Raw genomic sequence first — 25,552 nt, forward strand, 5'->3', positions numbered from 1 at the left:
GATTTTCATTTAATCTATGTTATTAAAGCAACTACATAATTTCTGCTATTTATTTAAGTACTTAAGTAAATCACTCTTTCTCTGCTGATTAAGTACTTGCTATTTTTATCTGATGATTATTTGAGTACGCTTGTTTTTGCTCAGGTACTCACTCGATACGCAGAACATTTAAGTACTTGTTCTGTTTTTCTTCCAATTTCCAAGTACCCTCTTCCTTCTTTGCTGAGTACTCGAATACTAACTTTTTTTTCTCTGCCAAGTACTCTAACACTTCACTTTCCCTGCAGAGGACTGGAGTACTTACTCACTTTCTCTACAAAATAATAAAATAACTTTTAACTATCAGTTTATATATAATTCTTATGGTTTATACTAAGCCCTGGGTAGGCAGGTAAAAGTTCCCATTTTATATATTTTAACATTCAATATCCTGATAAATATAATGCATCAGAGGAGAATGTCGTCAAGCATTGCAAAATGAAATTTCCTTATGATTCTTATTTCATACTGCTTTATGCACTCCCTGTAACGTAGTATGACAGGAAAGATGACAAAAAGGCAGAAAGAACACTAAATTTTTTTAATGAAAAGAGATCATATGACTTGATCCATTATTCCAAAAGGGACAAAAAAGCAGCTTTTCATTTTTCTCAGAAAGGAAATCACATACTGTTATGATGTTATCAGGAACATCTAAAGCAGCAAATAAAAGCCTTGGCTAAAACCCAAAGCAGCTCAGCTTTACTGCGGTGTTAAGTTGGGGCCATAACCTGACTGTGGGTCATGTGGATCTCCTGATGAACTCCAGAGTCTGAGGATATAACCTTAATTTTTAAAGACCATAACAGAGCTCTGGACTGGGGTTTTAAAGACCCTCTGAAGGCTGATTGAAAGCAGGTCTGAAGAACAAGCCTGAAACATCTGCCCAGCTCTCAGGTGCAACAGCTGGAACTCTGCATTACTTCAGTGCTTTTACTGTAGTTTGGTCACAGTGGAGCATGATAATAAATCAGTCCCATGCAGAGCACAGGGCTTGGCTATTTACCCAATTTTCTACCAGTTTGACCAGTTAAAGGCTGACTGAATGCCTGTCAGATTCTATTGCTCCCTAGATCAACATGAAAGGACCTATCGTTGGTGTTCATAAACACACCTACACAAACAAACACAGGCACTTCCACATGGACTAGCCCTGTTTTTGATCCAGAGGTACTGTTTAGACTTGGGACTCCAGACAGCAACATTCACAGCTGGCAACTGAGTCTTGAAATCATCTCCAGTGATTATTTATGCATGAACTCTGACTGCTGTGGTTGCAAAGTCTTGACCAAAGTGCCCCAACAAGATTAGTTAACACCCTTAAACACTGTGCTTTTGAAGTTTTAAGCTCATAGTTTATGATTAATGATTGGCTATATAGCATTAATTAGAGATTAATGATAATCAGTACTTCTACATTAACAGTTTTATTAGCAGCTGCAATCTAACCTGCCCTAAAATGGGAAAAAAGCAAAGATAAAAGAGGCAAACAAAAATGACTGCGAATGCTTGATTGTGATTTAATCTATATGATTACAGCCAACTGCAACCCACGAACAAACGTACAAGTATTTCACACAACCTGCAGGTAAAACGTACACCCAGCAATGATGGTCACTAGTTTATCCAGGGACATAAATACATTAACATTTACAGTACAAATGTAATTTGGCTTGTATTCCTGTAATCTGATTTAGGAAGCTTTGGAAGCTTTCGGACGATTTGACACAATGCAAACAGGGCTAATAACCTATGATCAGATTACCAGAAACGCCTTTAAGCCAAGTGCAAACTGGGTCTAACTTACCTTAAAAACAAACATTTCTCCACGGAGCATGGTGACCGTATCAAAGTTGCCCTCACAGATGTTGGGCCCATACTGATCCGGGCGATCGGTGGTGCGTGGCCGGTCTGGGCGGCGTGGAGGAGCTACCGGTGGGTTTTTCGGTGCATTGGGACGGCGAGGGGTCACCGTAGGTAGAGCCTTAGTTGGAGAGCTGTTAGGAGGACCTACAAAAAACATCAAATGCTTTTCAGCAATACCACTGACAGGAGGAATGTTTACTCACAGTTAAAATAACTCTCCTGCTTACTTAAAAATAATACAAATAAAATCTTAGTGGCACAGAAGACAGGCGTGTATAACATGCAGAGGTTGGTAATATATCACATTTACTGATTTTTTTTATGAATTGCATTTTATGACTAGTTTATAAGGTTGTTTTTACTCCTAATTGAGACAATTTGTAAGGGGAGAAATGCTTTATTACATAAACGCTGAATTTCAAATGGCATTTGAAGTATAATACGTACTACACAGTATCTACAACATCAGTGTATGAGCCTATGTTTCAAGAGTAGTTTAGCCATACTGTATAAATAAAGATACAAATAAAGTTTAAAATAAAATTATAATTTTATCCCTTTGACTACATGGTCACACTGTTCTGGACTTCTATTTTATCATTGACCTTTATATCAATTATATCCAGGCCAATACAACAAATAAAACATCACTGCATACGCTAACATATCCCTTTACTTCATCCCTGACCACATAAAAAGCAACACACATAATTTGCTCCATGTGCCTTCAGTAAATATCCAACTAACTATGTCTGTTTCAGCTTTAAAACGGCAAACTGGCCTTTTAAGCTGTCAGGTCAATGTACGAAAAAATGTACTACACAGTAATAAACTTTATTTCATGTACATAATGTAATTCTGACCACAGTCATAACTGATTCACATAGCAATGAGTGTCAGTCAGTGAGTGTTGGTTTTCATTTTTAATTTGACCGGTCCAACGTCACTGATCCATCTGCTGTTATGACAGTAATGTAAAATGTATTCACAGCCTGATTCAAGTGCACTGTGACCTTATGCTAGCTTTCTAACTAAGTACTATATATGACCAAAAGTGTAAATGAGTATAAGAAATCCAATATATCAAATTAATAATGCTTCCAACATTATGGTGACGGTTCATTCATGTCGTAATTCTTTTGAAGTTTCAAGCTCGTAATTAATTTGTTTAGTGATTTATGACTAAAGTATCTTTACGCCTTTTATAGCTTTAATTATAGATGAATAATTATCAAAACTTCTTTAATAACAGTTTTAAACTTTACTCTCCCTGCACAACATGTTTTGAATGTTGCTGTGGAGAAACTCTGATGATCTGCACAGACCTGACCTGTACTCTACTGAACATTTGGGATGAATTGGAATATTCATTGCAAACCAGTCCTTCTTATGGTGCCTGATGTAGTTGCAAAGCAATTGGGGGATACTTTATATCAATGTCGATGGCTTTAGAATAGAATCTCCAACTAGCTCATGGTCAGGTGTCCACATATTTCGCCATATGGTTTACTTCTTTATCATATTTAAATATTTCCATAGTCAAAATGTTGTTAAAGGTTGTCGGATTATCTACCCACCGCTGGTAACATGACATGCAGTGTCTAATGTAACAAACCATTTGCTTATCATTACACTTACATCCTCTCCACTACTGTAATTACTATAGACATATGTAACATATTCAAAACATTACATTATCTAGATTACCATAGATCTGTTGGATCCCCTTGAGATCGTCCTCCGGAAGCTGAAAGTTTTCCGTATCCATCCACTGATAGAATGGAGCCATAATAGCCAAGGGATTATTAGAGTGCTCCAGGCCCAGAGCATGACCCAGCTCGTGCACTGCTACCAGAAACAGATCATTCCCTGCAAAGGAAGAGATAAAAGAAGAAAATTAAACAATGGACCAAATTAAATTAGAAATTGACTGGTAATTCAGTTGTAGATAACAGGGTATTAGCTGATTAAGGTGACACTTAGTAACCACCACGCAATTGCTCCTAATGGACACATTATCTCATTCCTGCCTTTTTTGTCTCCACCCACTCAGCATGAACTTCTCTACATTCGGGTTTACCAAACATAATAGTGCTGAGCGAATTCTATTCTCCAGAAGAAGCCTGATATTACAAAAGGATGAAAATAATATGTGGACACCAATTCTAATAGGTGTATTAGGCTATTGTAGCCATAGCCATTGCTAACAGGTGCATAAAATCAAGCATACGGTCATTTCATTTCTGTAAACAAACACTTGAAACAGAACTGGTTATTAAAGAGCTTACAAGTTTTAAATATGCCCCCCCCCCCCCCAACCCCCCATCTAGTCATATTACCCTGGTTATATCTCTCTATACTTAACAGTGACGTTTACTAAAGACCCTTTCCTGATAGTGTAGCAGAGGACATTAAGCAAGATATATAAAGAAATGGTTTGCAAAGTTGCATATAAAAAGCCTGGAACACCAATTGTCCAGCGTCAGTCCCAAAATTTACAACTGATCTTAAGGCTAAACAGAAGTGAAATCTCCAGTAATGCTTGACTGCAACAAAGAATCTTTAGGAAGACTAAATGCTGTTCACATAAATCAACTAAGTCACACTGCAGCAATATTTGCACTATGTTACAAAAGCCAACAGCAAAGACGCATGATAAATCCAATTCCCAATGCGCCTCATTGTAGCTATGGCAATATGAAAGAATGGAGAGATTGCAAGTGGACAAGAAAGCTAGATTTGTAGCTGGTTTGGGACAAAGGTTTAGTTCCAGACTGGTTTTGAAAATGGGCAGACTCTCAAATCGCTCTTTGTTTGGTAGCTCAGTTATGTTCATGACCTCAGGTCAACAAGCACACTGCTAAGGTGAAGTGAGGATGGAGAAGTAATGGATTGGTACGGAGCGGATTCTGGTTTCTTATTCAGGCATGTCACCATGTTTGAGGAGGGGGGTGAGGGTGAGGGTGTATTACATGTGGCCATTTGTATATGAACATATCCTGAGGACTCCTTAAAAAGCAGCGACAGATTTAAATCTTATTTATATTGTATAGCTTTGAGGTTGATGTGGATTTAATTTATTTCAAATCGCTCTGTCATTCTATGATATCAGCCAAAGTGATGACTGATTGCTTGCTCCATTGTCTGCCTATTGCTTGGAATGTACCTAATCTCTTGTCTTCATTGTTGACTTTATATTAACTCTCACAAAAGCCTAATGGTACAGAGCTTAACCTGCATCCCAAGAAAAACCTTCGTTCAATACCACATGCAAGTGTGGCCTGTACTTTAGTTAATCAATTACTGCCTTACTAAAAAGGTCAGTAAACCACTAGAATTTGATGTCATAATTGCAATCCAAGAATGAAAGATGTGCTCTGTAGTGCAGTAGTATGTGGTTTGGGATACAGCATGATGGATTAAACTTATAATCCTATATAATGGTCTTGAGTTTACTGCAGTTTATTGGTGTTCTCTCATATTATGAAACCTTAAAATCCAAACTGTAAAGTAATTTATTAGCTCTTTGGTATCTGCAGTTTTTTTCTTTCTACTCATAATGTGTGAACTGTATATTCAGTTTTGCCTTCTTTATTTCCTACATTCCTTAAACGGTCTACATGTCTGCTCTTGTTCAAGTTAATTAATCTCACCCAATGCTTGTTACTTTTTTTAGTTGATTCATCTAAACCCCATGTTTTTACCATGTTCATTATATGTGAACTACAATGCTTGTACCTGGAGCATTTCTTTAAAACAAACTGATATATCTACATCTTACCCTGTTGCTTAGTGAAAATACTGTTTTAAACTGTATTGCTGTTTACATTGCTAGCTTTTTTAGTATTCAACCATCATTTGGCCTACAGGTAAAACTAGTGATACGGAATACATTTACCTAAAAGATTTATGACCAATAACCACCTGATTGCCTGTAATTTACTGTAAACTTGCATGAAAGTTTTAGAATGTGTAGGACAGAAACTTTAATTAAAGTCAATAATAGTAAATCTAATAGTTCTATAAAAATACACAGATCACTATGGAACACATTAACAGTTACATATAAAAATTCATGGCAGCTTCTAACAGTACATTCTGTGTCCCAATAAGATCTGAATTTTACCATCTTAGCAGGACGATCACAAATGCTTCTTGTTCAGGCTTTTCCAGAGGCAGCATAATATTACAGCTAAATACTCCCAACAGACACAAGACACTCTAAATGGTTGTTCTGATGGCCTCAACCAGCTAAATTAATAATGCTTTTGACATGCCAAAACCGAATGAGCATAGATGTACGGTGACCACTTGCCACAAAAAGATGCCTCTTGTCTGGGAGGGCATAAATGATATCGACAGCAGTATGGCATGCAGCTGTGACATAATGACTGTGACTTCCACCGCCGGCCACATAAAAACCCTGTGTCTGCTTGGACAAAGACACAGGAAACTGACCTTGCTTTTATAGTACATCTTTTCTAAAGCTGTAAATGCTACATTGTACCAGTTCCTCCTCTTGATAAGATCTTGCTGGGATATTTACTGCACTTGACGTCATGGTATACCGTCTAATTACCAAACATTCAGCGTTTTCAACTTGCTTAGTACGAAGCAGAAATGCAACACCATAATGAACTACATAGTGAACTCCATTCACAGTTTTTAAGACTTCCCTATCAGTTATTCCAAAGCCTGCCTTGACTATGTGAATCCAAATAAAGAAAATGGGGTGAGGGGGTACAATTAAGAAAGTGTTTATGGTAAGGTTTTATGGGCTGTAAACAAGACAAAAAATTTAGTCTGCCATTTAGATGTCATGTAGTAATATATCAAGGTGCTTAAAGGTCTGACAAAGTTTGTGACCCCTGATGAACAACCTGGATTTTTGTATTAATAAATCATTATTTTAGGCTAAACGTGTCATAAAATTGTAGTTTAAAAGTATTTATTAATCACATTAAAATAGCATGTAAAGCATGGTGGAGGAAGCATGATATTTCTGAGCAGTTTTGTAGCCAAAAGACTGGAACATCTTGCAGTCATTGATCGGACAATGAATTTAAAAGTAAATAAAAAGTAAATTTTGTCATGTTTATCATGTTTATTAATTGGCATATTTAATTGGCTATTAAGTATAAAAAAAGCTTTAAGTTCTAAAAAACGTTTAAAGAAAAGCCACTCAATGACTACTGTGATGTGTTTGAAGTCATAAAATGGGCAGAATCATACATGAGCGCATTATTTTACTCCAGACTGGGCCACTGTTGAGCTGGTAAATGGGGATTTTAAAAGGTCATTGGCGTATTGTAAAAGCTTGTATTGTAAAGTCAACACCACTTGAAATTCTTTGGAAACTGATTGTTCTGACTCACCTTGCAAATTCTCATCACGGATTGTCCACGGCTCGTCTGAGTCAAAGTGCGTATCACCACCCATTCCGGGACCAGGGAAGTAAGCGTGCGCCAAGAAGCCACCTTCTCCATCAAATGGTGAACTGTCGCCGTGAAAACCAGAGGCAAAGTAGATCATGATGTCAGGTTCCTTTCGCCGCCCGTATTTAACCTCCAAATAGGGGATTTCTTCGAAGGTCAACGGCGCTACCTTCTGCCAGACGTTAAAGGCCATACGAATTGCTTCATATGAGTTGTACTCCCCGATCTTTGGAGTGTAGTTTTGTATACTGTCAATATAAAGCATAAAACAAATATGTATACATTTCTCCACCAAATTCTAACAGAAACAGATTACTAAAGAGCACTTCAGTAAAAGATTTCAGTATTTAAGCGTCTTTGAGTATCTTGAAAAGCGCTATATAAATAAAATGTATTATTATTATTATTTATTCACCTGAAAGTCAAATGTGTTTTGTTCCACTTGTGGCCGGTCAGAGCATAGCGTTTCCTGCGAACGTTTGCCTTAATTTGACCCCCAAACTTATCTGGAACTCCACAGCGGGGTTTCTTCATGGCTCTGAAAAAGGAAAAAAGAAAAGAAGTTAACATTTACAAGGAGCTTTACAAGCATGCTATGAATCGAGATTATAGGCTGCATAAATTAGGTTTGTATGTATACAGTTACTGACAGTACTCCATTTATCTGCAGGACTTGTTTTATAGGTAAAAAGGGGAAACAAGAGGACCACCACCAACCAGATATAATTTGACTTGTGAACCATTTTCAGTTCTGGTGTATTAATAGCATTCTAGTGTGGCCACTTTATTCTAACATCCTACTTTGCTTGTACACGTAGGTGTACAGTTCATCACTATAGCTCATATTTTCCAGGGCACAATCAGTATTAAATGCCCTATAGCCCAAAGCTAGAATAACGATGTGGTTAGCTTGCTATTACTGGTTGTTGCACTATTTTTAATATAGCAGTGCCATTTAAAAACCCAGAAAACACTACTGTTTCCAATACAGTTGTACCAACACCACACCCACCGCCATGCTACTTGCACCGGTTATGTGTAGAAATTAGTGGTTTCAGAACCTGACTTAATTTATATCAACTTCATTCAATAATAGACAAATATTTCTAAATACTTTATATAAATTGCAATATTACATTTAACACAAGCTAGCTAGCCAGCTCTAGGAATGCTGCATAGGGAGTACTGCTTGGAGGAAGCAGAATGGCAGGATGCTGACAACCTGCCAATACATTTCTGATACTTTATAAATATAAACAAGTGGGATTTCATAACTGGAATCTACATTTTTATTCCTAACAATGTATTTAAAGTCCACATTTTAAATGGAAAAATTTAACTTTTGATGTGATGGTAATAAAAAACAAAAGGCTGAATCAATAATAAATCAACAATTAAAAAACCACAATGTTTAAAGTAACACACAATAAAAATAAAAATCCTACTTAATAGTTGCTGGGTCCATTTCTCCTGTGATCTCCAGACCGTAAAATCTCTGCATGTCACTGATGGCGTTGGACAGGATTTGAGCCGATCGCATGGTGGACATCTGCCTGCTGGCCTGGGGGAGGTAGCCGTATGTCCGGAGCCAGGACTGAAAAAGACAGACAGTGAAATTCAACACCACAAAGATTAGGTGGATTGAGAGCCAGTGGCTTTTACAGCAGTGGATGGTGCATGACTGGATTCTATTAGGGAGTCAAAATGTCACACCTGTTACACTGAGATATTTAATACAGCTCCAGATTGGATGATAAAGTCATGGCAGAAGACGCTACAGATTGAGGGCAGACACCACTAGCTGGGGAGGTCAAATTACTGGCCTTAAGTAAAAAAAAAAAAAAAAACAGTCTGGAGTTTTTGTACAGTGCTGTACCAACAAAGCATCTGCACGTGTGTTTATTGATCAAGAGGGGGTTTGACCTGATGGTTGACTTGACCTTCAAACCGACCTCTAGCCTTTCAAGTCCTTTATTACAGCCAGATACAGGGTCTTGTTGGGTGGGTACTGGGGACTCAGGGTGGTCAGAATGGGATTGGCACTAGCATGCTGCAATGACAGCCAAATGTAGTGTGGTAATTAATGTTCTTCTTAGTTTTATTTACAGTATTATTATTATTATTATCCGCATAAACTTGATAACTAACTGGTTACCTTACCTGCATTGGAATATGTAATTTTCCATACCATACAAAAGAGCAAATGTGTGATCTTTAGACTTAATGCATTAATAAGGAACCTATGCATAAATAAAGACGCTATGTTATGTAACATAGTTGCAACTTAGCCACAAGAGAGAACAGGATATCCATGCTGTCTTACCTAACCTGTGATGTCTGCTTATTTTGTAAAACTGACCTAGTTACTGAAAGTAAGACAACTATTATGGGATGCTGAATACTATGATGATAAAGGGAATTTGTATAGCATAGAATGCCAAAATATGAATGGGCAAATTGTATGCTGATGTTTTATGCTTATTCTAGAGATGTGTTGTAGCACTTTGGGGTAATGTATGGTTTAAGAGGGTACCCAGGCCAGCCCTCCACAGTAGTCTTATAGGATTCAGTCAGATAAATGCTTTTCTGAGGTGGGTATGCAATGAGAGTGGACAGTTTTGTATTGAGGAGTACCATCTGCATGGACCAATGACAAATGGCCATAGCCAGCCATAGCCAGCTAAAAATAGCCAGATATAGGACTTACTTGGGTTGTTAATGAACATTACAGTAGTCAGTTTATATACAAGGAGTCTGGAAGAAGCACAGCTTAACCACAACTAAATGTAGCCTGCCGGGATTCTTAATTCAGTCAGATAAATGGTGCAGCAACAGTCGAATGTAACCAGCTGCCCATGTGGGAGGTGGCTTGTGATCCCACTGGGACTTGTGATCAGAGCAAAAAAAAAAAAAAAAAAAAAAAAACCTCAGGGGGGTATTAAAAGTTTAAGTTGACTCTGTAGTGCTGCATATGTAGCTGTTACTTCCTCTTACCATCTTTAATTAGTCAATTATTACAATTGAGCAAATTACACAATTACACTCTCATGTCCTGTGTTTACAGTAATCAGATCTTCCAAATCTGCCCCCATACACTGCTCAGATACATCATAGAGGCTGGCGATCACAAGCAAATATACCAACAAGCTACATACAGGATCTGGATTTCATTACTTCTATTTTAGCAGGCACCTCGTTGACAACATTCTATATACAAGTGACATTAAAGCAAGACAAGAACAAAGTTTAAACCACAGAAATATATTTATACTTGAGAGAATTAAACAAAAGGCATTTCCTTTTCTATTGAGTCTCTGGGATATTCCAGTATTTTAACTAATATTCATAAAAACAACTGTTTTAATAAAAACAATACTAAAGTAATACAACTGTACAGCGAGAAACAGAGTACATCTCACAATATTTACCTTTTACACCATATTGCCTAGTTCTGCTTAACATTTAGACTGGCCACTAAAAGGTAGCATCCATCAAAACTAGTTCCAATCAGAGCAGCCAAGTGCAGCAACAAAGGTGCATTGCTTCAAGGTTTACAGGGATTTTACAGAGCTTCACCCAACTTTACCCCTGAGCTGGCCTTAATTACCACAGGGTTAATTGAGATGTCCCACTGGACTCTGGAAGTTTTCAGGGTCACAGCCTTTATAAAGGCCCTCTCTTTTCCTGCACTGGGAGCAGAGTTGCTTCATGGTTGTCTAGCCTTCTTTCAGCCTGGCTGCAGAAGAGACAGGCCTTTGTACCCCAAAACTGCATGCTGTTGAGACAGCTGAATAGATGGCCCTGTTAGTGAGTATGGCGAGCAGGGAAACCCCGCGTAGCTACCATGTGAAGCAGGGCGCCCCCCAGGTGCATCCTCCTGCTGCCCTGTAGAGTGGTGGCTAGCCTGTTGTTCCACCCAGATGTTTTGCTCTCACTTAAATTTTGTTCTAAATGGACTGACTTGTTGAAAATATGTATTCAACTTTACTAACAACTTTACTTTACTACTTAAATATTGAGCTGATGCTACTAATATATCACCATTTGCTACATGGTGCATTCATATGGAACCTGTAAATTGGAGCTCGACATGGAAAGAAAACACTACTCTGACTGATGATTAAAGTTGTGACAACAGAGTTGCTAAGCATTGGTAAACATTTGCTTTAAATTTAGATGAGTTATATGTAATGTGATAGCACATAATATCCACCATGGTTACTACAAAAAGTCCCAACCATCAGTAAATATAGTCAAACAAAAAAAAAACTAGTTAGCATGGCAAATCGTATGGTGTATAAGTTACTATAGGTAGGTAGGTAAATGAATAAGTACATAGGAACAGATAGAGAGGAAGAAAGACTCACTGTTAATCTGTTAGTGATTTAATGCCTGTTTAACTGTTTTTAAGACCTAAAGTTTTGGCACTAGATGCCTCTCCCTACTCATGGGACTGATCTTGTATGGGTGGAAATAACTACTCAGGGACTAAAGATTGAATAAATAGATTTTTTAATACAAGGACTTTGACACCTGACTGAAGCTAATGATTAGGCTAGCTAAACCGTGTGTAGTGACAACAGACAATAAACTGTATATGAACCATAAATATTAAAATGTTCCTTATATGCTGGTAGAATACCAAAGACACAGTTGAATTATGCTCCATATGCTCACTCATTGTGTGCAAACTACTGCTAAGAGGCTGGGTAAATACTGTAAATACTGATACAGGGAAGTAATGACTCCTGCCACTGTTGGGACTAAGAGCAAGGCCTTAATTCTCAACTGCTTTATACACAGGGCTACCTTAAGTTCAAATAGTGTGACAAGAAAAGAAAAGAAATCACAGAACAAAACACAGCTATGCTGTTTCAGTAAGCATTTTGCCACAATACAAGCAACAAAAGCCTTAAGATGTAACATTTTAGGAATTATTTATGAGATGCAATAATTGTAATCTTGTTTAAAATGTTGACCCATTTTGCAAAGGGTGCTAATAATTCTGGATCTGGCTAAAATAAGCAGCTTTAGTTATGTAAAATCACACCACAATAACCGAATTAATACAGATGATTACCTGTACAGTACATGATACAGTACACTACAAATTCAAAGCAGCATTGGAAGGCCTTTGTCCTCTCCTGCTGTGCCCTCTGAGTGTGGGTTGGAAGTGGGGGATTGATGAATAGCCACCCTGTGTAGGTCATACCTTGCTTTATGGATAAGCTCTGTGTTTCTTTGAGTGCTAAAGGCCTTGGGCGGGATAGGGGTGTGAGGCTCCTGCCAACTCAATAGCAAGCCAAAGATATTAAGTTAGAGTTTAATGCAGAAGTGGTGTTATTCAGCGCACATCCCGCTCCGACTCTCCCAAGGGTCCTGATATGGAATTTATTGTGGAACGAAGGCAGCGTTCCAGCTCTGTGCAGGAGATGTATAAAGGTGCGCTTTTTAAAACGAGAAAGCACGCCAATGTTCACTTCGCTAGAGCTGCATCATCGGCCATGCATACAAAGCAAGTACCGGCTGGTCCTTCAAAAGGACCTTAGGAGTCACTACCGTCACTGAGCCAATGAGTCACTGGAAGCTGTAAAAGGACTTTAAGTCAATGTGTGTTAGCGTGTATGTGTGTGTGTGTCCAGGACAATGTCAGCCAAGATTCTTACGACTGGAGAAAGCTTTTATTCCTGGAGCTTGGGCGCATGCCATCATTCTGGTCATTAAAGCAGAAGGGGGGGGGCAATCAAGATCAAGTGAGAAAGCAAGTGGAAGATGGAAAAATAGTGCAAGGCAGTAAGAGAAAAGAAAGGAGTTCAGAATTCACACTTGGTGGGCACTGATTGCAGTGTCAATCAATATGGTCACTTGGCTCTGTTCAAAATCAGGGACTCGCATTTAAAACCTTGCTTTCAGCGCTGCTAAATGTCATCCCCAGAAAACTGGGCCAGGAAGAGAGAGTTCCTTGAACCAAAACACTGTACTTGGACTCTCATGCCTTTATCAGGAGATATAAGGCAGCTGCTTTTTGAAAGAATACTCAAGGGTTTCGGAACTGTATCTCTGGCCATTGCATCTGTGGACAGTGAGTGAAATTTGCAGACAATAATGTAAACGTTTTCTTGTGTTAAGCAAATTAGCTTACATAAAACTTGTCTACAACTAAAGGTTAAGCTGTAAATAAATGGTTAAAATTAGAGATGGGACGATCGATCGGCTACGAATCGGTATCGGCCGATTTTTAATCAAAATATGCTATCGGCGATCGGCCGATATTTCCTAAAAGTAGCCGATCCGATCGTGTGATATATAAAGACCATGTTAAGTTAACAGCTCAGTGGATTGATCCAGACTTTGAGCTACGAAGCGCCAACCATCACATCACCATTCATCAACCATCGTACAGAAACCACAGTGAAAGCTCTTCATGACCTAAAATAACATCATTAACGTTGTGCATCATACATACGATGTAATTTTGCTGATTGTAATATTTACTTTAAAAAGATAATTCAACCCGGTCACATCTGAGTCGATTCTATTAGCACGTTATATAAACTCGTGTTTCACTTTGGTAAATCGTAAGCGGTTCTTACTTGTGATGTAGATGAGAACAGAAGACGTTACAGAGCCAATCAGAGGCAAAAGTTTATTCATTAGCAAATTCGTTAGTTCAGGATCATCTGCTGAACTTTTAGTATCAGAAAACTTTTAGCTCCTTAGACGGAACGAGTCTGACTCGGTTACAGATATGTGGTAATAGCAGTTTAATTAAGCTTTTTAATTAAGCTTTTTAATGTAAGAGAGTCACACAAAATGTTCTGTAGTAGCTGGTGTTTATTTAAAACCACGACATTTAATTAATAACAGTAAACACGGAGAGATAACTGAGAAGAGAAACTTACGCTTCGCATAAAACGAATCAACTCATGAATCAATGAATCACTTATAGCGATACTGTGAACAAAGCTTCTCTTCTAAAGGCACAAACACACACACACACACGCACACGCGCGCGCGCGCTGCTCTGGTTTATCTTCACTGTGAGGCTCTTTTTAAGTTTATTGATTTTATTTACTGCTAAACCCCCCCACCCCCCCCGATCGGAATCGGCTATCGGCCGATGTCCCTGAAAGGAGATCGGAATCGGTGCCAAAAACCCCGATCGGTACATCTCTAGTTAAAATAAGCAACCAAGGGGTGCTCAGGTGGCTCGGCAACCTAATGCACTACCCCACCACCACAACCTGCCAGGCTGATTGTCGAGCAAGGATTCCTCATAGCAGCTGCATTCACAACCTCTGTTGGCTGGTCAAAGCAAATGCACAAGGGGTGGTTGATCGCGGATGGCAGTGCGTGACTCTCCATAAACGATATTGCGGTCTTTAAGGCACCACATCTAGCACAGTGCATTCCAACATGTGTTTGTTGTAGGATTCAGTTCATACAGGAGATATTTAGTGAAACACATGTAATCTAATAAGGTAAATGCTAATGCTAATTCTACAGTTCCACCTCATTTGATGATGCAATAAAAATAATTTACTGACTGAGATCTAGATCCATGACTTTTTAGAGCCCTGCCGCTCTAAAATCTGTATACACCAAGCTTCCTCGGTACAAATACACTTCAACCCAAATGTCAACACGTATTTTTAGAAGATATACTTTATTTGTCATATATACATATACAGGTGTACAGTACAATGAAATTCTTTCTTCGCATATCCCAGCTTGTTTTGGGAGCTGGGGTCAGAGCTGGGGTCAGCCACCTTACAGCGCCCCTGGAGCAGACAGGGTTAAGGGTCTTGCTCAAGGACCCAACAGTGGCTGCTTAGCAGAGCCTGGATTTGAACCGCCAATCTTCCAGTTGATAGCCCAAAGCTCTACCCACTAGGCTACCACTGTCCCTAATTTGCAGATTGGAGTCAAGACAAGCAGGCATCCAGCCTAGACACTTCAAAAACATTTGATTCAGTCAATGTAAATGACTTTGGGACTTATATTCACAGTAGGGACACAAGACAGACCCCAATGGAAATTGAAGGAATTTCCTGTTTCCATTCCTTGTTATCTGTCAGAGTAGCCATGAAGATTACCAGGCCCAATACACAGAAAACTTCAGGATGGGATGCACCAGGGATACCCAGGCTGAGCAGAACTGTGAGAATAAAGTAGATGGCAGAGTCAAACCAGCACAGCAAGTGTTAAAGCTAAATAAGGACAGAGACCGGCCATGAGGAAGTAATACAGTCGACTCCCTGTGCACTACAGTCTTTATAAACTCTTCCCACCACCTTCAGAGTTCTCTACACTGAAGATACAGTCGACTAAAGACAAAACGTGTCATTGTTGCTCCTCGACTGCCTGGGATCCCTGCAGCCCAAATCACCTCCTTGTTTCTGTTTGTGGAGTTGGAAAACAGCTGTTGCATTTACTAATCACATGCAGCAGGAACAAGCAAGCCTGCAGCTCTCAAACTATATTGTACTTCACTTCTATCAGACTGGACGGTGCCAAGACATGAAGCTCCTCAGCTTAGCAAACTTTTAAACAGCATAGCTCAAGATAGCATTAAAGAGTTGCTATGTCTTTTCTTCTAGTGAAATTCAGTGACCTAAAACTATCTGAAACACATGGACTGTGACCAGTCAACATGCCAATGAGAGCACAGCCACAACTTTGAAGAGATTTTTTTGTATCTTTTGTTTGTTTTACTATGCATTTGTGTCATTTTATATCTTTATGTGATGAAACCTTGGCACTATATAAATAACAAATTACTAGAATTACCCCCTACCCGCAACACAACAGATTAAGATAATTAAGTACTAGGGTTAAGCGCTATGGTTTCAGCCAAATGTAGTCATGGCATTGTTAAAGCTAGAATTTGTGATATCAAAATGGCCAGATTAATGCTTTTCTGTTGGTGCCAATTTTTTTTACGATTGTTATTATTGTACAATTGTGAACAATCTATTATAATGTTTGTTATATTTTGCAATGTGAAATTGTAATAATAGTTTTCTATTTGTTTTGTATTTTACTATTTCTATTTTTTCCCCCTGTTTACAGTATTTACTTCCAAGTTCAATAGTGATGAATTGCTTTTTTTCAAAAAGTGTTTGCTAAGTCAAAAGTATGTGGACACCCCTCGTATTTATCATGTTCATGTCTTTCACCAATTGCTATTTGTATAAAATCAGTGTATAAATTCAAATACGTGCTTCTAACTTCACGCCATAAATCTGGGAAACGACTTTTCCAGTTCCAGAATGACTGTGCCACTGTGCACAATGCAAGGTCCATAAAGCCATGGCTTCATGATGGGTCTGAAAGAACTCCAGTGGCTTGCAAAAAGCCTTGACCTCAACCCCAATAAACAATAATGGGATGAATCAGAACATTCATTGCAAACCAGGCCTTGTAGTCTGCTCTTTTGACTGAAAAGGCACAAATTTCCACAGACACAAAATATTATGGAAAGCCTTCTAGGAAAGTGGACATTTTCATATTAATTAAAATGGTTTTGGAATGTCCAACAAATTTCAAGTCAGGTGTTTACACACTATTGGCCATATAATGTCATCACTTTTGTACTACTACTAATTCAGCTTGAAAATGTCAAAAGGAAATATTTGTCTAACAATTAATCATCAGATTAAATCCTAAAACTTAACAGGCCTAACAGGTAACAATAGCAATAAGCTTCAGGAATTCAGTAATACTCTGGGAGCCAAGTAGGAGTAGAAAGGAACAGAATGGAAATGTCTTCAGTTCCAAAAAATCTTTTCCTCCCACATTTTTTATTTCTCTGATCCACAGCTTAGTGCAAAGCAGACACGGCTGAAGAGACACCCAGCTGGAGATGTAAACACAGACTGTAAACCTGACCTGTCTGGTATTGAATGAAGAACTAATCAGGCATTGCATGTTTGTTTAGTAAGCAGAGTCAAATGGACATTAATGGATGGCTTTACTAAACAGGTACTCCTTTAAGACCCCCTGTCAGGGGAAGATAATCCTCCACTCCCTAAAACATAATGGTCTCGGGTTGGGTAAGTTTGTTTCTACAATGTGATGGACATGCTCCACTGCTGCTAAAAGCAAACTGCACCTTTTTAAGACCCTAATTACTTACATCTACAATTGTGCTCTAAACTGTTTTTGACTTCTAAAAGGGACATAAAGGAACAGCTATCATTTAAACAATGGAACATGCACAAAACAAACAGTAGTAAGAATTAATAAACAAATTAGCTCTGTTTAAATAAAATGTCAATCACTTCAAATGGAGAGTTTAAGGCTGCATTCCAAACTAAATCCTACATAATTAATGAAGTTTATAATGGTGTTTAGCATGTAGACACCACCACTCGTGTTCTACTTATCTTACATTCTATTTTATGCAGTAGTATGAGGTTTGGAACACAACCCTAGCTGAAATCCTTCACATTATCAGAAAAGCAGAATTAGGGCACCTGCCAACCTTTTTAACCACATCTTCCCTCACCAGTTACTGTAGAGGTGGTCTATGAGGTTTGGGACACAGTCCTAGCTAAAATGTCATAACACCTTCACGTCATAACAAAAGCAGAATTAGGGCACCTGCCAACCTTTTTAACCACATCTTCTCTCAACAGTTACTGTAGAGGTGGTCTATGGGTGCAAATGCTTTGTTTTACAAAGTGACTACTCTCATGTACCCGTGCAAAGGCTTTAGAAGCCTGTTCACAATCCAGGAGGTGTAGACCAACTGTCAATCTAGCACATCATTTTGGTAAAATATTGCAGGAGGCTATATAGGTAAAACAATTAAAATGGTAACTATGTGCTACTAAGTCCTGTACAACTGGAGGATCACATACTACTGTTAGCAGGCACTATCAGTTCAAGCAAAAAGTGACAAGATTTTTTTCTTTACAAACACTTTAACATAGCTAAAGATGACCATATATTGTAAACTTATATTACAGACCCACCACTTTGAAGATTTTAGACAGAGGTGTATTGCTGGAGGCCACGCCATACAAAGCTTTTAGGGGAAACAACTAATGTCAAAGATGAAAAGGACTCAAACTACTCAATTTATTAAAAACAAATCATATAAAATTCCCACTAATATTCAAAAGGTTCATTTGTGAACTGTAATGATGTAAATTAAGAAAAAAAAAACAGTTCACATCTAAAATGTCACATGTAAAAGAAACATCACAGTATATGGAAGTTATGTGACTTTTTAAAAGGGTAAAGAAACAAAAGGGCAGCACTCAAGCCCTGATGTCTGGACCTTTGTGGGAGTTTGGAGAGACATTGCATGTTCATGACGGCTGAAGTGCCAATGTGCCAGGCCACTAATGACAGGGAGAGAACCAAAGAAGTCCTACTATGCACAGGGTGGTAGACCAGAAACAAGCCCACACTTCACACACCAGAAAATAAAAATCAAACACTAAAACTGTTAGGCATTCTTTTCTTAGCACCTGGAAGAATATGCCTATCTACATTAATATTGTAATGCAAGGTCCAGTCAGTAACATAATACTTCACTAGAATTTGTATATGGCATATACCGTGCAAAGTACTCGCCCTCTCTGTGATTGCCTGTTACTGCATACGTCATGAAGAAATAAATTAAGATCATAAAGAAAACAGGACAAAACGTAAGACCTTGAGTATAACACAACAGATCAGGTTTAATTTAATTCCTGCCCATATCACTCCAGTGCAAAAGTCCCTATTAGGTGCATATTGAACCAGTTCACCAAATTCAACTGGTATGCCAATTTAGCTAACCAAACACACACAGGCTTTATGTCAACCATCAATCCTGTAAAATATAAATCTCACTCAGATTAAACCTCACCATCAAAGACTACCATCAAAAGTGATTCCAGTAGAGTTAAAAAGCTGGTTCGAAATAGATTACGAAGCCATGTTTAAGGCTGTAGAACTTCACTGAACAAGAGTAGTAAGAGTGGCCGGCCTGCAGAAATTTCTCCAATTTCTCCAAAGGCAAAGAATTTACCAAAAGATGACCAATAAAATGAGACAAAAAAACATATATTAGCAATTCAATTAAAAATTCAGCAATTCAAAACAGAAAATGAGATCAATAAAGGGGCAACAAGGAGAAAACCTAGTCGTAGCCTAGTGGTTGAAGTACTGAACAAGTAATCAGATATATAAGATTTGGTCACAATTATATCACTTTAAAAACACAGCTAAACAAGATAAAATAAGTGCTTGTTTAAGCCTTGCAAAAAAGTGCCTGGATGATCTAATTATGTCAGTCAAAAACATAACAGCATTTGATAGTATAAACATTACACCAATAGTCCAAAATAGTAGTGTTAGTGTGATGGTGTGGGTGTGCTTTGCTACATGTTTTAAGAGTTTTGGATAATGTGTGTTTTGGACAGTGTTACTGACATTGGTTATTGATCTGAACTTATTTAATGTCCCAAATGTGCAATAAAAAAGGAAATCAGAAATAGGGAAACTGTTTTTTTAAAAATCACTGTACATGGTAGTGTTTATACTCTTAAGACAAGCAAATCTGAACACACATGGAGAGGGGCGGCACGGTGGCTTAGTGGGTAGCACTGTCGCCTCACAGCAAGAAGGTCCTGGGTTCGAGGTCCTTTCTGTGTGGAGTTTGTTCTCCCCGTGTCTGCGTGGGTTTACTCCGGGAGCTCCGGTTTCCTCCCACAGTCCAAAGACATGCAAGTGAGGTGAATTGAAGATACTAAATTGTCCAAGACTGTGTTTGATATAACCTTGTGAATCGAATAAACTTGTGTAATGAATAACTACTGTTCCTGTCATGAATGTAACCAAAGTGTAAAAACATGACGTTAAAATCCCAATAAAACAAACAAACAAACACATGGAGAGCTGGAGCAGCCAGAACATGCCTGACCCCTTCATAAATCCTAAACTAAACTAAACTAAACTGGTGAAAAGCATGGTGTTCAACAAAGTAAATTCAAGTGGTGCAGCTGAGGACAAAGTCCATTCATTATCACTCACGCAGTCACACACATTCAGACACACCAACTTTAATTATTGTAGCCTTCCAATTCATACCTTATAGTCACTTCCTGCCTACTTTTATTGTATTGTGAAAACACAAAATGAGTTATATGATTTGGTTAGAACAGAATGGGTCAAAATGAGCAGTCAGGAAAACACTGACAGGGTCAAAGTCTTGTACTTTCAAAGAAACAACTACAGTCTTTTCTCAATCCTGCACAATAGAAACAAAATTTTGCAATATCAGAATTTTGGCATTAATTACAGTAAAAACATTTCAAACTTTGCTCCCCTCACAAAAATACACCAAGAGCAAAGCATGCACTGTTGAAGGATGTGAAAAAATGCATCTTATGGTAGATGCAAGCTGGATGTAGCAAAAAATACTCAAAACCAAAACCATGTGAATAAAATTAAATCTGAATCTAAGCAGTTACAGGAAATGCTTTATTAAAACTGTAAAAGAATAAATACTAAAGATGTTTCATTGAAGGTATCACCCCAGTGACAATTGTTCACTTAAAAACAATAGGAAACATCTAAACATTGCACAGAATTGTTTAGACAAATGTTTGACAGCTAGATGTTTGAGAGAATAAAGATTCATGGACAATTACCTCTGCAATGAAGCCATCATCATCTCCGAGAGTATGTGTCCAGCTAAGACACAGCACAAGTAATGAGGGCACCAGTGTCCATCTCCAGAGTACCATAAGTGGGTCATGCCATGCAGATGCCATCTTCACTGTGGCAACTTTACCAGCACCTTGTAGAAAGCAAGGTCCTTACAAAAAAAACAGTGAAAAACAGTGCAACGAATGTGAAACAGCAGACAAACCAACTTCAAAGTTCAAGTGGGATTGGCATTGCCCACCGCCTAGAGTCCTCCTCTGAAAGGCAAAGTATCAAATGCTTGACTGCTCCTTGTGTGCCATCTGTCAGTGAATGTTTCAGTGACTGGAGGCAATAGATGTAGTCGAGTTTTGAGGGGTTGGACCCAAACTCAGAGGGGTCCACTTCTTTGGCACAAGTTTGTTGGGGATCATATCCCGCGGGTGTGCCCAAGCTGTGTACTCCCTCCACACCCACCGAACGCACAACCTACTGATAGTACTTTACGGAATTGTCAGTTGTGTTGACGCACCGGCAATACACAAACTATTCCAGCTTCTACCCACATGTGACCAAAACGCGCACCAGCGCTCACTGGAAACATGAATTACAAGCGCCGGTTTGTGCCTGACGTCAGATCCGATCACTTTGAAAACAGAAGAGATAGGACAGCAGGATTTCAGCTCGAAACAACGCTTATATCGAATGCACAGGATGCAGTGTTTACAACCGGCCAGGCTATTAAAAATACAACTTTACAGAAGCGCGACGTGCGTAGATGATCAGCGCGGCTCCGGCTCCTCCGTGTATGCGCGTGTTTGTGCGCGCTCGCCTATCTGGGGAGGGTGAAGGACGAGAGGGAAGGAGGGGCGGGGAACGTGGAAGAGCGGATGTCGGTGGGAAATGAAGCCCCAAACCGCCCCCCCTTTCCCTCCTCCCCTCACACCCATCTACTATTATTCACTATTGACATTTCCTCTATTTGGAACTGAACTGACCTAGTTACTCAAGCACACTCACAGCTACTCAGCACAGTGAAGCAAATAGTTTTGCATGTTCTTCTAGTGTCTGGCAATGCAATAAGTGCAATGACAACTGTAAACTGCAACTGGCGTGAATGAGTGAATGGATGGATGGGGTTTTTTTGCAATGACCTCAAAAACATTGCTCACCAATGTTTTTTAGTAATCCCACAGCGACCCTGACCTGAATAAAGCGCTTCTAGCTGTTGCATTTGTGAACAGCTGTATTTGCAGATGATTATAGTCAGTTTTAAAGTTTATTGCTGGTCTCAGATGTTTTGTTCTCACAAGTACTGATATTTAACTTGTTTAAGATGGTTACCACAAAAATACTATAACCATGTTAAAACATAATCAGCGGTGGCCAACACCAGCATTGCTGGCTAATGCTGTTTTATTAGTGTTATGAATTGAACACATAACCTAAATTATTTGTTTTTAAAGACCTTACTAACTTTGCTTGTACCAGTACTAAACTACAAACTAATCCAGTATGAAACCAGGCCTATATCTGAAACCAGCAACCAATCAGTGTTGGGCAGAAGCATCCAACTGAGGCACATATCTGTTAATAAGTTTTCCCAAACTTAATGTTGCAATGTGTGTTTATTTGTGCATGATCATGAAAAATCTAAACAAATTTTTTTAATGAAAACTTTAATTAAAAAAATTTATTACCGTGCCGTACAGAAAGAATAAATAATGAGAGATCACTACAGAGCAATTAAATTTCCAATACTCTTCGGGTGTTATTGTCCCCAATCACCACTAGGTGGGAGCAGCGTCTCGTTGCAGCGAAAAAACCTCATGATTCACACTGATTTTCCATTCTATAGTTATTCTATTTTAAATCCCCCCCATCGGTCTGTGAAATTATATCTTATATGAAACCGGTCCATGGTACAAAAAAGGTTGGGGACCACTGATTTACATTAAAGACACGTTATGTGTGAACAATAACCACAATCACATGAACAAGTTTCCTTGATTGAAAAAGAAGAGAAAACCTATTAACTTGTATGAAACTATGTAAATGCCTAATATGGAGCTAATATGAAGGTAGGTAGCATTGACACGTGAGAATCAAATAATAGAGGCTTGATTGGCCTCAGAATTTATAATTAGCATAGACTTTAAAATGAAATAAAAGTATTTCAAAAGGTCTGTCAATGTTTAAGATTGTCTTATTCCTGATAAACAAAATAAACAGCTTTTTCTATTTTATTTTTCTATGTGTCTAGTGTGTTGCATGTCAGATATGGCCACAAAATTCAAGTTATCTCAATATATTTTTTCTGTATTGAAAATTTCAAATCAAAACGTATTTAATTGTGTCAATATTTTAAGCAAGAACCTGATACAGAGTCGTGATTCAAGCAACACCAGCATGTGGCATTTATCTTACAGAGCTGAGGCTGGACCCAACACAATTGCTGCCCTAGGTGATATTTACCAAGACAATGCCTCCTCTAACACTCCACCTTCTATTAAACTTTACCTCACGGTGGCTCAGTGGGTAGCACTGTCGCCTTACAGCAAGAAGGTTCTGGGTTTGATTCTTCAGGTGGGGCGGTCCAGGTTCTTTCTGTGTGGAGTTTGCATGTTCTCCCTGTGGGTTTCCTCCAGGAGCTCCGGTTTCATCCCAGAGTCCAAAGATGTGCAAGTGAGCAGTTGTAGCCTAGTATGGCAGTTGTAGCCTAGCGGTTAAGGTACTGGACTAGTAATCGGTCGCTGGTTCAAACCCCACCACTGACAGGTTGCCACTGTTAGGCCCTTGAGCAAGGCCCTTAACCCTCAATTGCTCAGACTCTATACTGTATACTGCTTTATACTCTATACTGCTTTGGATAAAAGCATCTGCTAAATGCCAAAAATGTAAATGTAAATGTATGGCTGGGCACTGAAGTCTCAGTTCATGTTCCGGTTTATTCGAGCTGTTCAGCGGGGCTGAGGTCAGAACTCTTTATTTACGGCAGTTGTAACCTAGTGGTTAGGGTACTGGACTAGTAATCGAAAGGTCGCTGGTTCAAGCCCCACCACTGACAGGTTGCCACTGTTGGGCCCTTGAGCAAGGCCCTTAACCCTCAATTGCTTAGATAATATACTGTCACAGTACTGTAAGTCGTTCTGGATAAAAAGCGTCTGCTAAATGCCGAAAATGTAAATGTAAATGTAAGTGAGGTGAATTGGAGATACAAAATTGTCCATGACTGTGTTTGACATTAAACTTGTAAACTAATGAATCTTGTGTAAGGAGTAACTACCAACTCTGTCATGAATGTTACCAAAGAGTGTAAAACATGACATTAAAATCCTAATAAATACATAAATAAACTTTACCTGGCCAGAACTGGACTACCAAATTAAGAAACCAGCATGTGCTAAAATGCCTGACTATTTAAAAATAATGCTTTACATATACATTTGTCGTCTTCCATGACTGCTCCTGAAATGCTGGGCACTATCAGGAAAACAAAACACACAAACACACACACTTACATTCTCACTGACTTGTTGGGTCACACCTAGAGGAAATTTAGAGCAGCCAATCCACCCTTTGCATACCTACGGAGGTGGAAGGTTCCCCTAAAAACAGAGGCAGAATATCTCTTTACAGACAAATCCCTGATCTTAAGAATCCTGTTGCTGGCACTTATTGGCTGCCCCAATTATTCCTCCTATTCTGTTGTAGAGGCAATCACACATTATACAAACGTAGTGAATGAACAAAAGGGCTACATTACATTAAAAGATTTGTTTCAGATTTATTCAAGACAATGCAAAAGAAAAAACAGATTTAAGATACTATTTAACAATGCATTAACAATGCAGTGTATTATCTGCTTCAAAAAGGACAAATGATGAAGGTGATGGCAAGTGCATTATCCTCAGAAAGCTAATGACAAGAATGCTGTGGACACAGGAGACAAGTGTTTTGGGAGAATAAAATAACTTAACTGTCTGTCAGCACAAACACATTAAGTCCTTTTACAAATACAGACGCAAACACACACAGGCTTTCATCTAGAAGACTGCTAGCTGGAGCTGTACATACCTGCAGGGGAAGAGTAGGAAGTCATCTCAGGAAGGTACTCAACAGTTCACTGAACATTAGAAAACAAATACACACAGCACATACAACCATGCCCTCCAGTCACTAAACCTCATATAATCAAAAGTGACAATAAATAAACTGTTTCAGTGATCAAACAAGCTATGTTGTGTTATCTCAGTCATTTATTTACTCAAACCTGCTCTGAAAAAAAATGTGAATGTTCTTTCAGCCACACTAATAGCTCACAAAAGAGAAAACACTTTATTACAACACGAAATCTTAGTTTGGGCCTGTTAAAAAAAATTTAGTTGAAAAAAAAATAGTTAAGTGAAGAGTAAATACACAATGCATCCCATAATGCACTTTACATAGTGGCTGCTTAGAATGTTTTGTTTATTTAATACATTGCAGTTTTGTGCCCACATAGTGTTTAAGATGATGATGCGTTGATGTTGTAGCATTTGCATTGTTTCAGCATATGCAAACTCAAA

The 25,552-nt window shown here is 38.6% G+C and overlaps 1 protein-coding gene across 1 annotated transcript in view; it reads right to left on the reverse strand.

The window, feature by feature from the left end:
- The window catches only part of mmp15b (matrix metallopeptidase 15b), a 28,445-nt gene extending 7,333 nt beyond the window's left edge, over positions 1-21,112 (reverse strand). The window contains exons 1-6 of the mRNA XM_063012380.1: positions 20,990-21,112; positions 8,786-8,934; positions 7,756-7,878; positions 7,281-7,588; positions 3,613-3,774; positions 1,847-2,049 (exon numbers count right to left, since the gene is read on the reverse strand). Of these exons, the coding sequence (XP_062868450.1) occupies positions 1,847-2,049; positions 3,613-3,774; positions 7,281-7,588; positions 7,756-7,878; positions 8,786-8,934; positions 20,990-21,112 (1,068 nt within the window). The remainder of the gene's footprint in view (positions 1-1,846; positions 2,050-3,612; positions 3,775-7,280; positions 7,589-7,755; positions 7,879-8,785; positions 8,935-20,989) is intronic.
- Between the last annotated feature and the right edge of the window lie 4,440 nt (positions 21,113-25,552).

Source organism: Trichomycterus rosablanca, chromosome 17 (assembly GCF_030014385.1).
Source record: "Trichomycterus rosablanca isolate fTriRos1 chromosome 17, fTriRos1.hap1, whole genome shotgun sequence".
Lineage (NCBI taxonomy): Eukaryota > Metazoa > Chordata > Actinopteri > Siluriformes > Trichomycteridae > Trichomycterus > Trichomycterus rosablanca.